The sequence below is a fragment of the Lepidochelys kempii genome, chromosome 3 (genome assembly GCF_965140285.1).
Source record: "Lepidochelys kempii isolate rLepKem1 chromosome 3, rLepKem1.hap1, whole genome shotgun sequence".
Classification (NCBI taxonomy): Eukaryota; Metazoa; Chordata; order Testudines; family Cheloniidae; genus Lepidochelys; species Lepidochelys kempii.
This window is the reverse complement of record NC_136382.1, coordinates 136,939,738-136,954,124: the sequence shown is the minus strand read 5'-3', so window position 1 is coordinate 136,954,124 and position 14,387 is coordinate 136,939,738. Positions and strand designations below refer to the sequence as shown.

The 14,387-nt window shown below is 40.5% G+C and overlaps 1 protein-coding gene across 1 annotated transcript in view; it reads right to left on the bottom strand.

The window, feature by feature from the left end:
• RYR2 (ryanodine receptor 2) overlaps positions 1-14,387 on the bottom strand; it is a 719,385-nt gene that overhangs the window by 331,089 nt on the left and 373,909 nt on the right. Inside the window, exons 20-22 of the mRNA XM_073338199.2 lie at positions 8,424-8,616; positions 6,078-6,294; positions 2,510-2,614 (exon numbers count right to left, since the gene is read on the bottom strand). Of these exons, the coding sequence (XP_073194300.1) occupies positions 2,510-2,614; positions 6,078-6,294; positions 8,424-8,616 (515 nt within the window). The remainder of the gene's footprint in view (positions 1-2,509; positions 2,615-6,077; positions 6,295-8,423; positions 8,617-14,387) is intronic.

Genomic DNA, 14,387 nt, shown 5'->3' with positions numbered 1-14,387 from the left:
GATCTGTTCTTCTAAAATGCTGAATTTGCAGTCACAGTTAAAAAATAAGAAAGTCTGTAATAGTTGTGTTGGCATGAAGGTGCTGCCAAATAAGTTTTTTGGACCTCAGAAAAAAGTCATCTACTATATTTAAAGTGATTGCCTGGCCCAGCATGTTGCATCAAATCCAGGAGCTTTTCCCTTCAATTTTTATTTAAGTTTCTTAATGAAAAAAAGCAGAAACATCATAACAATAAGTCCAAACGCAGAATGAAATACTACAGATTTTTTTTTAAAACTTTGTGTTCTTTCGCAGATGTGGTACTGCTAACAAGAAATTTGTTCTCTCATCAGACTCTCTCTGTCTTATATATGGAAAGTATCAGCTCACTATCTCCTATGTATCAGTAAATGAACTGGACACCATTTGCCATGGTATTTACTTACCATAGCTTTTTCATATCACAACACCCTCAAAATATCTTTAGTCATCGTTCCTTTTCATTTTTTCTGTCAAACTCCGTGATAATGGTTATCAAGCTGAACTGAGTACAACAGGTTATTTATTGATTTTTAACATGAACAGAATCTACATGGAATATTTCTTCAGGTTAGATGGATTACATAATGTTCTTTGGCCAGACAATGGAAAGATTTACCCACTCCCACATGGAGCAAAATCATTGGAAACTGATTTGTACAGTCTGAGATAGAGAACATTGAGATAAGAATTGGATGCGCTTTTTAAATGTATTTTGAAAGCTTTCAATTTCAGAATTTGCTCACGGTATATAGAGATCCACATGGGAAAAGGACTCAATGCGGGGTCCAATGAAAATCCACGCTTCAGTCATGAATTGAATTTACTTAGTCTTGGATCACAGCTTCTTCCCCCCACACTCTAAACTTGAAGTAAAATCAAAATAGTACTGTAAGATTCTTCTGCTCTACAAACTGTAAACATTATTTGATAATAAGATTGTGTGTTCAAAGTATGTTTGTAGGTTGTATGTATTTTTTTCTTTTTGAAAACAACAACTTTTGCATTTTGAATATGTTGCTCTCCTCTGGACTTTCTCCAATTTGTCCACATCTTTCCTGAAATGTGACGCCCAGAACTGGGCACAATACTCCAATTGAGACCTAATCAGCGTGGATTACAGCAGAATAACTACTTATTGTGTCTTGCTTACAACACTCCTGCTCATACATCCTAGAATGATGTTTGCCTTTTTTTTTTTCTGCAACAGTGTTACACTGTTAACTCATATTTAGCTTATGATCCACTATGACCCTCAGATCCCTTTCCACTGTACTCCTTCCTGGGCAGTCCTTTCCCATTTTGTATGTGTGCAACTGATTGTTCCCTCCGAAGTGGAGTATTTTGCATTTGTCCTTATTGAATTTCATTCTATTTACTTCAGACCATTTCTCCAGTTTGTCCAGATCATTTTGAATTTTAATCCTATCCTCCTAAGTACTTGCAACCTCTCCCAGCTTGGTATTGTCCGCAAACTTTATAAGTGTGCTCTGTATGCCATTATCTAAATCATTGATGAAGATATTGAACAGAACCAGACACAGAACTGATCTCTGTGGGACCCCACTCAATATGTCCTTCCAGCTCGACTGTAAACCACTGATAACTACTCTCTGGGAACAATTTTCCAACCAGTTATGCATCCACCTTATAGTATCTCCATCTAGGTTGTATTTTCCTAGTGTGTTTAGGGAAATACATAAACAATAAAATCATAGTTTAACATAGGCACAAAAAGAATATAACTCACATAAGGGGTTGAGGGACAGTTGGAGATTTCCTGGCAACTCTCTTTCCTTGAGAGTCCACAGAATTATTTTTTTCCATGAACACTCAGACTGGGACTCTAGCAGGTGCTTGTTGATCAAGGGAGGCAAGGCATGCTGAGGAGCACCGGTTCTGTATGGCTTATTCCCTTGGCAACCCAGTGAGTTTACCAACAGAAGTCCATCCAAGAGTTAATCCTGATCTTTACTTCATTGACTCCATGACCATGATTTCCACTTCTATCGGGGAGGGAAGATAGTGCACACCCATGGTGGGGGAGATAATGACAGCATGCCCCTGACATGTTACAGGAGCCTTACGGCTGCTTTACATTGCACTGCACTGCCCCCCAAAAACTGTTTTGCAGCCAAGACAGATGTGGTGCTCCACTTGCAACTCTTTTCCTCTGACGGTCTCCTGTCCAAGTGCAAGTTGAAAAAGAAGAGCCAGCTGTGCTGTTTCTACACCAGCCTGGGAATCCACACCTCGCCAGTTAGACCGACTTTAAAACTCACCATAAAGCAGCCTTAATGGACACCAGGATTTGGCCCAATAGCTTTGCTTTTTGGCTATATGAATACTGTTGGTTTCCAACTATTGGGGAGAAGGTTAAAATCTACCCCGTTTTAGCAATGGAGAAAATCCAGTATGATCAGAGTGGTGTCACCACACAGTACAAGAAGAAAATAATTAACAGAATGTGAAATTTAAAAAGGTACTTACTGGGCCATATTGCCAGCCAAGTTCAATTTTATTCATAACCCAGAGTTCATGGATGTTCTCCGCTAATTTTTCTCTAATTCTTTCCAGGTGAGGAGGCAATACAATCTAAAGACAGAAGAGAGACAGAGCCTATTACAGATAAATTGTACTACTGTGCAATCCAGCTACTGTACTCTCATAACCAACACTGTTAATGTAAATAGTCAGTTAGACTAAATTAGAGATCTCTCAAGCCAACCATAATGAAATTCATATGTTTTTCAAGTGCTCTTTCAACAGATACATGTTAATCTGTGCATTTCTGAGTATTTTATGGCTCTAAAGATGGGCCAGAAAGGGGAAACGGAGAAAGAGATGTAGACACAACATGGAAAAAAAATTCCTCCAAAATATCTAGAAGCTGTCCAAACTGACAGTATTTCTTCAGTTACCTGATAAAACACTAACACAAATGTCCATTTTTCAGCAAAATGCTTTCCATAACAATTGTTTAAGGGAATATAAATACTACAGACTCCTCCATTGGTGCAGGAGCCCCAGCCTGCCTCAGAATCATAGAATATCAGGGTTGGAAGGGACCTCAGGAGGTCATCTAGTCCAACCGCCTGCTCAAAGCGGGACCAATCACCAATTTTTGCCCCAGATCCCTAAATGGCCCCCTCAAGGATTGAACTCACAACCCTGGGTTTAGCAGACCAATGCTCAAACCACTGAGCTATCTCTCCCCCAGCAGACAGAGAGGTTCTGATGTTTTGGTGATAAGTAGAGCACATGGCGCCTGGGGAGAAGGAAAGATTCCCCAGTATCCCCCACGAAACTCCCCAGTACACAGTGCAGTTCCTAAGACAGTGAGTGCACTGGAGACAGAATTGGAGTCTAAAAGTTTACCAACGTTTTCCTAGAAAAGCACTTTGTCATTTTGCCAACACAAACTTAAAAATTCAACAGTTTGTCTACAAATGTACGGAATGGAAAGGAAAAACTGAATTTTTAGGCAGAATTTTGGGGAGTCTCTGACTCCCGCAACACATTAAAGATCATGAAAATAGGTCAGCCTTCACTTTTCATAAAAGCAGTGACTTGCTCTTGACCAAAATGTCACCTCTCCCCAATGTTATTCAGTGAGCTTTGTGCAAGTTTCTGTCCTCAACTCCAGTCACGTTGCTCTCATACCTGCCTGCTAGCTCCCCTCTCTACACTGAGTAGGAAAGAACCAGTAAGGTCACACACACAATGTAAGTGTCTTGATGGGAAGTGTTGTATCAATATGTACAATGCATTTTCACTCTCTTCCAGAGCTTATACACTATTCTAATGGTGGCCTTATAAGAATCTAAATAAATGTGTAGGTAAGTTGTGCTCACAAAATATATCCCACATTACCCACTAGCTTCAAATGGGTACTGAATCTAGAGAAAACAATTACAGATTCAATATGCTATATAATCATTGGTACTATTTCTCGAAGGGCTTTCTTCTCCCATGTAGTTTTGCAAAAACAAGCTACTTTTTTTGGAGACTGAATTCTTAGGATATCTTTTGTTCCTGTAAAATAGAGGCAATGGTAGTCTGGGGGTTGGAATTTACATTTTCCCCCCATCGCATTTAGATGTTAACACTGAACCCTAACGATGATGCTATTAGCGTGAATACTGTTGACTATTTTACTGCTGATAATTTTAGTATAAGCTGCTAATGAATGTCCTGGTCTGTTGTTCAGGGGTGCACTAGGAAATACTACGAGGGAACAAAAGCAGCCACCCTTTCACACCAAACACACTATTTTACAGGGTAATGCTATAAATGGTGGAGCCCTTACAAAGTTCCATGGCCTGTCCTTAAATTATCCCCAGAACGCCAATGTTAATGTTAGCCAAGACTAGGAAAGGTCAGGGGCAGGAAGGAAGAAAATCTGCCATTGGGCTTCCTTCCAAGAATCGGGATTGCGTTGCAGGGGAAGGGTCCCCTTCAGTTTTGTGATTAGCAGGCAATTTTGATTTGTCCTCCCTTCGGCTGATCCACCTTGCTGCTGCTTCCCTACTCAGTGCACAAAGGGGAGCTAGGAGGCAGTTATGAGCGTAACTGGCAAAAGTCAGAGCAAGAGTGGCACTGATCCAGGAGCCTGATGCGGGGATGCATGAGAAAAAGAATTTGCCGCTGAAACCACTCCACTATATCGGTGAGATGAAGCAGAGGTGCTGCCAAACAAACCTGCAGAAGATCAATCTTTTGGGGCCAACTTTGAAGAAAGAGTAGGATTGGGAGGGGACTGGGTAAAAAAAGCCCTGTAAGGGAAATCAGGAATACAAATCACCCTAGCTCTCCCCGAAATCAGTTCCACTCTCCTGCAAAAAACAGACTCCTGGAACATAGTGCTAAATTATTAACAAACCTGATATTACATTACTCACCACTATTACATGACAGGACCCACAAAACAGAAGAGTTATATTTATTAAACATACAAATCTCCAGCAAGCTGTCTCAGAGTCATTACTGTATAAAAGAGCACTGTCAAAACATGTATGCCTCAGCCTTAGTCTACCTTAAAAGCTGCATATTACATAGCTGGACATGTGCTGTCTGTTTCACAGGAGGATTTGTTCTTTCTTGTTCAACCATTTTATGGCTGAAAGTTCACTAAAAGTGAACATTTAGGGCCTGATCCTGTATACACTGAAGCCAATGGCAATATTTCCATTCATTTCAGTGGGAGCAGGATCAACAGGCAGGCCATTCATCCAGTTTTAAGCCAGTCCTGTTTTTGGAAAGGTTTGTCCCTGCCTGGTGGTACCGTGGAGAATGCCATTTTGCTCCATCCCCACTGGTGCGACCTCACATGCCTGGTGTGTGGGAGGTCATGCCAGTGGGGGCGGGCCCACACCATTCCAGAAGTGTAGCAATGGCCGGCATTCTGGGGATGCGTCAGTTGCCTCTCTAAGGATCAACCCAATTAAACAGACTACTTGCTATCTGTTGTCATAGCTGGAGCTAGAAGCACATTTCTCTTTAATGTTAGCCTTCATTTGTCAACTTTTCTATTTCTCCATAATAAATACCGATATTCAATAAAGCACAAGGATAATGCAAGTTTAATTTATACCATTTTCTGTGCATAATGAGCCAAACTCTGCTCTCAGTCACATGGCAACCTCAGTAAATAAAACAGGGTTAAACGTGGCCCAGTGCACCTAACATGATCACAAGCCTTCACCTTTAAAACATTGTATCAATAAAAAGTTCCATAATAAAATACTTGTATCATCCCCACAGTTACCACTACTTCAAAGGTCACTCTGTTTTAATCTAGTTTCACTCCAAGGATAAAACAACATGTGATGTCCTAAGGCTCATGAATATGAAATAAATAAAATTTCTAAAAGGTAGCAACAAGTTCTTTATTGTGCTTTGCATGTCCCAGTATTCTCAATGGTTAGCAATAAAATGTACCAAATCAGCACAGAAAGGAAACCCACATGTTTGAAACAAGTTGCAAGCTCAAACATGAAGCTAACCTGAGCCTGCAATGTCTATAGTTGAGAAAGACTGTGGTGTTTAGTTCCCTTACCTGGCTAGTATCCACGGGAACTGGTGTGAAGGCTGCTTGGGATAAAGAGATGGTTGGACCCAATAGGTCTCTTGTACATTGGTGATCCTGTTTGTATTCTCGGCTATGTTCTACTTTTAGCTTCTCTTTTGGTAGAACAGCTTCAAAGCAAGGTGCATACCCAAGTGGAGGCAGGAATTTGAATTCTCCATGGCGGCCTCCAAGCAGAAAACGTACCCTGTAAACAACAGCAGCAATTTATGCAATCATAACACCTCCAGTACAAATCTGTGGTTAGTCTTTTGCCCTCAATGGCAACCTAAAACCTGCAACTTCTTCACCATATTAAACATTTTCCTCTCAAATGTAACCTGGTAATTAGCACTGGGGATTGTGGGGAGAAAGAAGGAATGAAGAAGGAACAGGTGCATAACTAGAAGAGATTTAGCCACTCCACGAGCTAATCTCCACCTTTTATTCAAGAGTTTTAGAGAGATGGAGGATAATGGAGAAGAAAGTGAGAGAACACCAGCTTGCTAAAGATGCCTAGAAGTCAATAACCTTCCAAGCATCCAAAGTTTGGCCACAACCCTGGAGACAGACAGATTGCCAATCAGAGCTAAAACTAGGCCCAGAACCTTTCCCTCTGACATCCCTGAAGTTTGGGAGATTTGAAAAATGAGACCCAAAAACTCAATGGAAAATCATTCCATACTCTCTCCAATAGCATGTGAAACCTTCAGAACATGACACAAAAAAAACTCATTTTACTTTCAACAGTACAAGTTTTCCACATTTCCATGTTCTGTAGCTGTACAATGATGCCTATCACTTTTGCCACTGCAAGGCTCTCTGAGTACAGAGATGAGCATAAATTAGTGATACAAAACTGAGAAATTCATCTTGGTGCAGTGTGATTTGGAAGATACCAAAAAAAAAAGTCAATTAATCCCTAGTGTAACTATAATGGCTTCAGTAGAGTTACACCACAGGAGAACGTTGTGTATTTGAATTTTATTCTATTCTGGTTCTTATATGGCCCTCATCCCAGTAGTATCTCAACACCTTCCAGAAGTCCATTGAGCTATTTGACTAATATCATTCACATATGGTTCTTTCTTTCTTTCTCCTTCTCCTCAAGGTGAAATTATGTGGGGAGGATTTTTTTAATATAATTTGTTATATGTACATTGTATTATATGTATATATTAGCAGAAGTAATGTGGAAAAAGTACACTTTGCATTTAGAATGAAAGGTATGATTGATGATGGTTAATTCCTGTAGGAGTTTGTCCCACAGTCTTGGAGCAGCTACCAGCAAAGCTTTGGGCCTGCATAGATTAGATTTAGCCTTGCAGCATGTGGTTCCATTGTGCCTGGGCAACAGGCCTGCAGACGGTACTCTGGATCCCAAAATGTGAAGCAATCTTTTCGGTAGCATGAGCCCAAACCATTGAGCACCCTTGAATTAGAGGACCAAGACCTTGAATCTCAGTTGTTATTCTATTGGAAAACTGCACTGTGAGCAGAATACAGGTTAAATGTCCTAGCAGTAGCCTGTGTTGCTGAAGAAACAAGCTACTGCATTCTGTGCTAGTTGATGGTCCTTGGGGGCCCACAGCTGCATATGCAGGAAGATAGCATTGCTGTAGTACAGCCAGGAAGTGACATGAGCATGTGTAACTGAGGCCAGATTATAGGTGCTAGAACATTTTACTGGAGAGACAAGGTAGATGAGGTAATATCTTTTTATTGGACCAACTTCAGTTGTAGAGACACAAGCTTTCGAGCTTACACAGAGCTCTTTTCCAGGTCCCAAAAGAGCCAGCTTTTAGTTTTAGTTAGAACATTTTACTGGTAGACGATGCTATGAGAGTTTAGCTTTAGCAAGAAATCCCAGAGTGCACCTAATCAGCAGACAGAACTGACCAATTGTGCTTGTGTATCTTCAACTAACAGAGACTACACTGCCATTGGTGCATTATGGAAAGTACATTTTTTTACATTGCAGAAATCAGAAAAATTCATGTACATAAATGGATGTTTTTCTTTTAGTTTGGCTTAAAGGCTGGCCTGGCACCGAATGTTAGCAATGTATGTTGTGCTGGCAGCTAAGAAAGGAGACAGAAGATGTTGTTAAATCCTAAGTGGAGTATATTAGTGAACTACCTGAACATGTTCGCATGCTGACAAATGCCAGGTGCACTATCCCTTCAGGACTCCTTTCAGCTCTTACCTCACTCCACCTTTATGGAACAGGCAACATGCCAAGAAGGCAGATGTCAGAAAGGGAAATGAGGGGGATGGTAGCAGGGGAATAATTGGACATGTTCACTGAAAACAGGAAAAACTACAATGGATGCTAACTTTATTCCTGCAGCAAAGCTGACAACTGGAAAGAAGAGGCCATCTATGTTGAAATTCTCAAACATCCCTTGAACTGGTTGACCATTTATCCGGAATGAGATGCTTGGGGCACTCAGATCCAAACAGCAGCTGATGACATCATCCGTTCTTAACAGATGAGGATTGGGAGAATTCACTGTCCGTGCAATACAGCCTATGGAGAAAAGGAAATACATTTAGAACAACTTTAGAGAGTCACATAGAAAAGGTTTCACTAAAACCTAAAAATTTTACTTAAAAAAAAAAATAATGAGGTAAACAGATGGAGTACATGTGCCTGGATTCAGAGATATCAATACTAGATTATCAAAGAATTAATAGTAAACTTGTAATAAAGTGCAGATATGCACTCACTGGCATCTGCAAATATTATTTTAATTATTGCACATTTGTGCTTAATGCATCTGGAAATAAATAATGGTCCTATTTTGAGGCTCAAAAAAACTCATAAAACTGAAATTTTACCCCCATTTACACCACAATTCCAAATTCCAAAAAGTGGATTAAAACCTGAAGGAGAAAAAAATACACCTTATTTAAAAAATGCCTACATTAGCTGGCCAGGATCTTACCTGGGCTCTCTAGGGATGCTTCTGAGCCACTGACCAATAGAAGATCAGTATTTCAGACTTTTGGTGCTTGTTGCCAGGGAGGTTGGAAACAAAAGTCCTTCATATCACTACTGAGCATCCAAACCCCACAATCACAACAGGAGCTTGTGTCAAAAATTCCTTCCTTTTATATTCTATGTAAATATAGTTTAATGTATACACTCAACGAACCCAACTCCCCAGAACATTAATTGAAGATTAAACTAACAATGCATGTCACACGTTTGCGTTAGAAATGTGTATTATTTTGACTTTTGTTTCAGTTATCAAATTCTGTACAACGTATGAGGAGTGCTGAATATCTTAATCATAAAAATAAAATTAGATCTTCTCTTCTATCATCAACGAGCCCATGATATAGTGTGGAGTAAAATATATCAAAATGCTAATCTATAATATGTCTCATCATCCAAGATAAACATAAATTTGTTCTTTGTAAAGTGATTTGAAGATGTAAAATCAGGAAGTATCATTATTAAGGGCCAGACTGTGGTACGCTTGTTTACTCTGTGGAGTACTGTACTACTCAGCGTAAATAAAAGGTATCATAATCAAGCTCTAAAACAGAAATAATGAAGATTTGTAAATACTTTTTCACCATAGAGGTGTCTGTTACTTTGCTCTGATTTCAATTAACCCTAGACTGTATCATTCTCTTCCCCTGCACCCATTTAAATAACACATCTCATTGTATTACATATAAAATTCCTGATCTCCAAGAAGAATCATCTACAGAAGAAATTGGAGGTAAGATATAACACACTTCTGGCATTTTGTTTATCTATAACATGAGATATGGGAAGAAATATGCAAGTGAAAAACCTCTGGAAATGGATTTTAAAAATGAGACCTATAATTTTTGGAATACGTCGGGCAAAGCAGAGTGCATATTAAGTACAGAACCCTACAGTTAAACTGTATTAGCCACTTATGGTGTCAAAAAGGGCTAATGTGACCCTTAGTTACATAAACTGAGTAGTAAGCAATAGCAGAAAGGTGATTTGATCTCAGTATGCTTCATTGGTAAAACAGATATTAGAATACTACATACAGTTCTCATTAGTGGTGCAAATGTAATCCATTTCTTACCGGGTGGGGGGCAGCAGAAAATGGGAGGCACGTGACCTCCTCACGTGACTCTCCACATGATTCCTCCCCACCCGACCCCCAGCCTGATGCCTCCACGCTCTCCCTGTCCCCTCCCCATGATCCACCCTCCCTTACCCTAGGGAGAGGTGGGTCCCTGTCCTCCTCCCTCCCACTGCACTAGAGACTTCAGAACCACAGTGCGAAAGGAGCAGAACTTGAGGCCCCACGCCTGCAGCTCCTCCGGTGCGGCTGTACCACCCAACCCTTCCATGCAGGGTCTCCTCTGTCTGTACAGCAGCCCTCCCAGAAGACAGGGCCGGGGGTGGGACTGGGGGCGGTACAGCTGCCAGCGTGAGGAGCTCCTGGCGTGGGGCCACCTCTTAGCCCAACTTTCTGCTCTTTTCCCCACTGCGGTTCTTGGGAGAGCCCTGTGGTTCAGGAGAGGACACGCTGCGTGGGAGGGCTGGGGGCAATACAGCTGTGCCAGAGGACCTGCCGGCATGGGGCCCTTGTCTTTCCGGTACGCCGTACCAGCTATAAATATCTTGCTGGTGTGGCGGACCGGACCGCCCCACTTGCACTGCCAGTTCTCAGGTCCTCCCTGTAAAAATAAGGTTGAAAATTCGATAAGGTGCAAAAAAGAGCCACAAAAATAACTTGAGGAATGGAGAAAATGCTTTACAGTGAAAGACTTATGCTGAACAGACTGAATTCTTTATCAAAAAGAAGATAAGCCCTTTCTGTGCCAATGAGCTTCAGGAACCTCCTGGGAAAACAGTGCTCACTAGGACCTCATGAGCACCCATCACCTTGCAACACTGAGATTACAATAGGTTGTGTGGTCCCCAGATGTCTCTTTTCCTTCCTTTTGGTGGCAAACTGTGGGTATAGGGACCTTTGCTCCATGCCCCAAAAACTTTACGCTGTCTTAACAAACAAAAAACAAAAAACCTTCCTTTTTTGTAAGAGCAGTTGTGATCGAGACAATTTTAACTTAGCTTTAGATAATATTAGGTCATTTGAGATGTTGGTTGTGCAGTTTAGATTCACAGATCATCCCCGGCTGAGCTCTGAGGAATCATTTCCAATACAGACTCTAAAGACCTGGATAAAAAGTCCAGGTTTAATCATTGTATGTCATGGCCTTCCATTTTCCTGGAGTCAGGTGTCCATACCTGCTGCCTTATGTGTTTTGAAAATTCTACTCTCCAGAATCTTGTTTGATGTTCAAACTCCATCACTTTTCCCAGGCATGTGGAGGCTGAGTAGCTTGAGGGGGGATTTTCTATTGGAGCATGCGGTGGAGAGTCAGTTAATTACTTTACGTGATGGCTCTGATCAGGCTATTTGTTGTGGCATGAAATTACTTGAGACTGGTCATTTTAATTTTTCTCATAGAAACGAAAAATATAAGTGACTGTTAATTGGATCTTCTTTTTATTCAATAAAAAGAATAATTGCTTCTAATCCTGGAAATTTTCTCAGCAAAAATGGAAAATAAAAATATGAACGTACAAACCTACTTTTTTTAAAATCAAAACTGACCTCTGTTATCTTCCTCTACTCAGCAGAGGCACAAGTCACAGGATCAGCTGCAAGTCTTTCTCCATGTATTAAATAGTAACAATCATAATCATAAGTAAATCTTATATGTAAATTGGAAAAATAATTTCTCCTCTGTCTTGTTTTATGGTAACTGGCATTTCTTCCCTGACCTTTCCAGGATCAGCACTAAGAAGCAACAGCTTAATATGTTACCAGATATTTGAGTGCAATTTATCATGGACAAAAAATACATACTGTATGTTACCCCTGCTGGGACAAAAACAGCTCAAGGACATTATGTTACATTTCACTCTGGAAATGCAACAGCAACCTTAAATGAAAATGAGATTACTGGAATCCTGGAAGAGGAACAAAGTACAAGAGCACTCTTGAGAGAGAAAATTTCTACTGTTTTCTCTCAAAAAACAAAACCACTCTCCCCCGCTCCATTCATTTTATATTTAAGTAGTTTCTGGCTTCTAAAGTATTCTCTTACCTACAGTACCTCCTGCCCATCCCAGAGCTCCCATGCTGCTGCGTCTCTGAGATATTTCATTATGATTCCTTTGAAGCTGAGGAGGTCTCAGGCTCCAAACCAAGCCCAAACATCTACACGGCTATTTTTAGCCCCACAACAGGAGTTTGAGTCAATTGATCCAGACTCCAAGACTCACTGCCACGGTGAGGGGGGTTGTTTTTGGTACTATGTAGGCAGACCCTTAGAGTTCAATTAATGCTCAAGTGCATATCCTATCAATTCAACACTTAAAAAACATCAGTTGGGACAACTAACATCCAGACCAACCTCAATTTACACGCCTTACCAGATCAGAATATCCAAATGCTCTCACACACACCTCGACGACACAAACATCCCTTTCATTTCCAACGTACAGTGACCTATAAGGTCCAATTCTTCACAATCACACAGCTCTAATTTCAACCCCAGCTAAACAGAGAATTAAAAACTCATAGTTCTGTGGAGGAGAAGGTACCTTCTCCATCTAGCAAGACTTCTTTAGTTCACCAGTCTAAGTCACTGGGACAAGAGCTCCAACTGGCAAACTTATTCAGTTTGCAGGAGACTCAGAAGGAAGACATGCCAGGGATAGAGGTTTAAAAAACAAACAAACCTCAGCTCAGGGGATGCACATGATCAGCACAGATGAGGAAAAAAGGGAGACAGTGTCAGAGAATAGAAATATATGGATACTGTGCTATGCATAGGCTTTCTTGGCATAAGTTTATGACAAATATGGAGAACATATTTTTCTCTGTGATACTTGATATCACCACAGTGGCCTCAGTCAGCAATAGAATAAGGTTTTTGCAAAAGAAAAAACAAAACTGATTAATTCCAATAGTATATCCAGTGCCTCTCCTACAGTTAGCACACAATACTTCTCTCATGTAAGGGTAAAAACTATGATTTCAGATTAATTCTATCCTGGGCCAGTGACACTTTTATGATTGGATTTCCAGTCTAAACACACAAACATTCATGAGACATGCAGTCAATCTAAATTTATGCAACTAAAATATTTATATCACTGCTAAATAGTCTCTGTTTCTTCCATCTTCCCTACCTGGTGAATATCATATATTGTATTCTATTAAGATAACCCATTCACACACATCACATGCATACATACTTAATATCCAGCATCTAAACTTCTCAGAACATGTCCTGTAATAGCATCTACAGGAGTGGTTTACACATTTACACTGAGATTTTTCGAAGCTGCTTAAGGATTATGTCCAAATCACCTGGGTGGCTTTGAAAACCCCACCATCAATGCATTCCCTTCTATCTGAACAGAAACACAGAGAAGTACTTTTAAAATGTATGACACAAAAGTTTCCTTACTACATATTCAAACAAACTCAATATGCATCACATACACAGAATGGATAGGCCAGTATGCTTACGTAAGTCCCCATTGTCTGGCTTTAAGAATTTCTAAACATTTGAACTAAAATGAGTATATCAAAGAACCCCCACCCCACCCCAAATTGATATGGCCTAAATATCTCATGTTGGTTTTATAATATCACAGAGGGATTAGAAATCCAGTCTACCACTGTGAGAATGCTTGTCAGACTTCATTTTCTGTACCTTTGAAGTTTTAAAGCAAAGCTTTGGAATGCACTGTTAAAAAAAAAAAAGCCTTGGGTGGAACCAGATTATGATTCCATCTATAAATTGCATTGTTTTGAATTCAACTGTCTTTTAGATGAAAGTAGTCAACTTAAAAAAACCCAGAATGGAACTCTGATTCTGCATTTTACCCCAAATGCCCTAGCATTCATAGAATCATAGAATATCAGGGTTGGAAGGGACCTCAGGAGGTCATCTAGTCCAACCCCTTGCTCAAAGCAGGAACAATCCCCAATTAAATCATCCCAGCCAGGGCTTTGTCAAGCCTGACCTTAAAAACTTCTAAGGAAGGAGATTCTACCACCTCCCTAGGTAACGCAGTCCAGTGTTTCACCACCCTCCTAGTGAAGAAGTTTTTCCTAATATCCAACCTAAACCTCCCCCACTGCAACTTGAGACCATTACTCCTTGTTCAGTCATCTGCTACCACTGAGAACAGTCTAGAGCCATCCTCTTTGGAACCCCCTTTCAGGTAGTTGAAAGCAGCTATCAAATCCCCCCTCATTCTTCTCTTCCGTAGAC